At 47.1% G+C, this 3,530-nt stretch overlaps 1 protein-coding gene across 1 annotated transcript; it reads left to right on the top strand.

Moving 5' to 3' along the window:
* Nucleotides 1-2,849: 2,849 nt before the first annotated feature.
* TINCR (TINCR ubiquitin domain containing) lies at nt 2,850-3,149 on the top strand. Its single transcript, XM_060233456.1, has one exon. It carries the CDS (start codon nt 2,886-2,888, stop codon nt 3,147-3,149), a length of 264 nt encoding a protein of 87 aa, XP_060089439.1. The 5' UTR covers nt 2,850-2,885.
* The last annotated feature ends 381 nt before the right edge of the window (nt 3,150-3,530 follow it).

Below are 3,530 nucleotides of genomic sequence, written 5' to 3'. Positions count from 1 at the left end.
TGTAAGAACAGCCTTGTAAGCTCTTGGAGGATTGGCTACATCAGGGTGTGTGGCCTAATATGCAAATAGTTCCTGCTACAAATAAAGCCTGACTTGAAATATTTTGTTTATGTAACAGTCTTTGATAACTGACTGCTCTGAATTATTGCATCAAAATCTGGAGTATGCTATTCAGGCATTGTTCAAGTGTGTATCTGTAAGTTGCAAACCTACTTCTAATTTATTGCCATTCATTACAGAAATCTCACTGTCAATGCTCTGTGCCCTAGGACCCAGGGGAAAACATGAATGTCTGGGCATTGTGAGCTTTTGTACATAAGTTGCTTAGTGTGCTGATGAAGAATATGTGAAGGCACAATAGCACAGACTGAGGGCTATGTGTTTATCTAGTAGCTATATTCTTCAGAAAAATAACTCCTGAGGCAGTGCAAAAATAGAGAGACAGCAATATATAGTATCAGCCTACTATTTAGGAAGTCTAAATTCAAAATCCCCAGTCTTGTTATTCCTCATCTAAACAGTTCACATTGCTTTCCTATTGAGAAAGACTGGATCACGAAGGTGTGAATACAGTGAAAAGAAGGAGGGAACCCAGTTGCACCCAGGAAAGCCCAGCTTAATGTGTGTGTGTGTGTGAGAGAGAGGGGGGCAAGGCAAAAAGCTGTTACTTACCTTGAATAAAATTGTGTTGGTCTTAAAGGTGCTTTAGGGCGGCCAAGGAAAGCAACATCTCTGTCTTTCCAAAGGGAGGGAGAGGGAGGAGCATCAACCAATGGAGGAGCTTGGCTCTGTAGCTCTGCTGCATGATTGAGAGAACCTGGCACAGCTCAGGCTTTGATTAGGAGTGCTCTAGTGCGCTAGGCTCTCTCAATCACACAGTGGAGCTACAGAGCCAAGCTCCTCCATTGGCTGAAACTACTACTCCCTCACCCTCCTTTAGGGAAGAGGGAGGGAAAGAGCAAGTAAAGGCTGATTTGCTTGACTGCCTCAATCCAATGGAGAAAAACAAAAATGCTGATGACAGAAGCAGGAAAGAGGGAGAAGGAAGCAGACTATGGTGGGCTTCATAGAAGCCCTCTGGGGGATGGAGTAGGCCCACAGGCCAGACATTTAACACCCCTGGTTCAATTAGTACAGCTGCAGCTCTGTAGCTCACTTTTCAATCAGCTTCTCTTTCTTTGCAGATGACATTTCAGGTTGCTCCTACTTTGCCTATCTAAGAACCATGGTGAGAGGTTTTCACCCACTCTCAATGATTTATGTACTATTTTAATTGGGTCTTGTTTTAAGCTTGTTGCTCCTTACATCTCTTCATAAGCCACTTTCTGGTAATATAAATGCATTGATAAGGTTGCCAGGTCCGACTCAAGTAATATCTGGTGATTTTGGGGGTGTAGAAATGGCGATGACAGAAGGCAGCCAAGGAAAGCAGCATCTCTTTCTTCCCCAAGGGAGGGAAACTTTGGGGGTTAGAGATGGTAACAAGGATGTGACAAGCATGATTGAACTCTGAAGGGAGTTCTGGCCATCACATTTAAAGGGACTGCACACCTTTTAAATGTTTTCCCTCCATTTGGAAATAATTGTCAAGCATTGGTATTTCGAATAATTGAGCTATTGTTTAAATCAAAGACTCGTTTTATTGATAATCCAACACTTGCCCAAGGAACGATACCTTGGAAGTGATGCAGAATGTTACATAGCATGGCATCTTAAAGGCTACTTCAAAGACAAAGTTCAGATAGCTTCAAAACATAACATACAGCATAGAAGGTTCAAAGCACACTATCAACTACCCATTTGGATACTATAACATCTCTTGGTTCCCACACATTCCTGACTTGCTGATATGTATGGGAACTCGGGGGAGAGGCACTTCTACTTTACAATAGGAAGAGATTACTTGCATATCCTGCATCCCTGAGAATCCACAGGTGGGGGAACTTTGAAGAGAGAGCTTTATTCAGAAAAGAGGGAAAATAGGAAGAAGGAGGGGAAAGTGTGAACACAAAATGCATACTAAATTAATACTCAGAAATATTATACTTGACAATAATGAAGAACAGGAGAATCTTCTTTTGGGGTGCATAGAATTGGATCCCCTGGTTCAAGCTTTTTGAAACTTGGGGTGTGTTTTGAGGAGAGGCACCGGATGCTATGCTGAAAATTTGGTGCCTCTACCTTCAAAAACAGCTCCCCCAAAGCCCCAGATACCCATTATATTGTGTGGGAATTTGTCTCCATAGGGAATAATGGAGTCCCCAGCAGACATTTCCCTCTCCTCCCCTTTCTGCTAGCCCTGAAGCGGGGAGAGGACCTCCAAAGCGGAGGATCTCCTGCTCCCAACTGGGGATTGACAACTTATGCATTGGCCTTACATTTGCTGGTGATTTGGAGGGTGGAGTCTGATAAGGACAGGGACCTCAGTGGAATTTGATGCCACACAATCCGCCCCCCCGGCCCCCGCCAGCAGCCATTTTCTCCAGGGGGGCTGATCTCTGCAGAGGATCCCCAGTTCCCACCTGGAGGCTGGCCTGCCATGCTCTGTTGCTGAGCCACAGCCTTTTCAGGAGCCTGGCAGATGGATGTTTCCCAACACCTGATACCTGAGATCCAGGAACCAGAGCTGCCAAGGACTGATGGCTTCATGTCTGCACGTGTTCTGTTGTTCATTATGGAAAGTGGCCTATGACTCTTGGAGATGAGTTTCTTCCCCAGAATGAGAAGCATGCTGTTTGACTGCTGGCCGGGAACCGGTTTGGCCAGCCCCACAGGGTGGTGTTTCCTTCCGAAACTCTGCCGGGGAGGTTTCTCCCTCACTCTCCAGCTTCATGCCTCTGTTGCTGCCTGCCACAGCAGCTGCTGCTTCTCTCAAGTCGGGAGGGATGGAGACCCTGCGAAGAAGCTTCTCCCGCTGGAAGAGGTACCACATCAAAGTCCACCTGGCTGAGGATGATGTCCTGTTGCCCCTGACTGTGCGGCCCACGGACAACATGATGGACCTGCGGGCTTCTCTGGTGAGGGAGGGCGTCACCTCCTGGAAAAAGACCTTTTACTACAATGCCCGGCAGCTCGGGGAACACGAGACAGTGAAGGAGGCCAAAATCCAGAATGGGTCTGTTCTCCTGCTTGTCAGCGATGAAAGGTAGACCTTGAGAAATGTTTGTCAATCCAAGCCCTGGCCTAGCTTAAAGCCACAGAACTGGCCAATGGACTGCACGGGTGTCAGGTAGGGTTGCCAGCTCTATTTTATTTTATCTCTGTTGTAAGCTGCTTTGAGCTATGTAAGGGAGAAAGGTGGCTCTTGAGAGAGACACCATTACCACCGCTTGCTAGCTGAAAACCTTCAGCTGGTGACGCCAGGGACTGAGGCTGGGACTTTTGGCCTGCCGTGTTCTGTTGCTGAGCCACAGCCTTTTCAGGAGCCTGGCAGGTGGATGCTGAGAAATTCCTGGAGATTTGGGAGGTGGAGACAGAGGAGGGGAAGAAGCTCAGCAGGGTCTAAGGACATAGACCCCCCCCCCCGAGGG

The sequence above is a fragment of the Heteronotia binoei genome, chromosome 2 (assembly GCF_032191835.1).
Source record: "Heteronotia binoei isolate CCM8104 ecotype False Entrance Well chromosome 2, APGP_CSIRO_Hbin_v1, whole genome shotgun sequence".
Taxonomy (NCBI): domain Eukaryota; kingdom Metazoa; phylum Chordata; class Lepidosauria; order Squamata; family Gekkonidae; genus Heteronotia; species Heteronotia binoei.
Note: the sequence above shows the minus strand (reverse complement) of the source record. Positions and strands in the feature narration are given on the sequence as shown.

Bases quoted from the DNA above. Each gene is read 5' to 3' on its own strand.
- TINCR (XM_060233456.1), top strand. From the start codon at position 2,886: ATGGAGACCCTGCGAAGAAGCTTCTCCCGCTGGAAGAGGTACCACATC.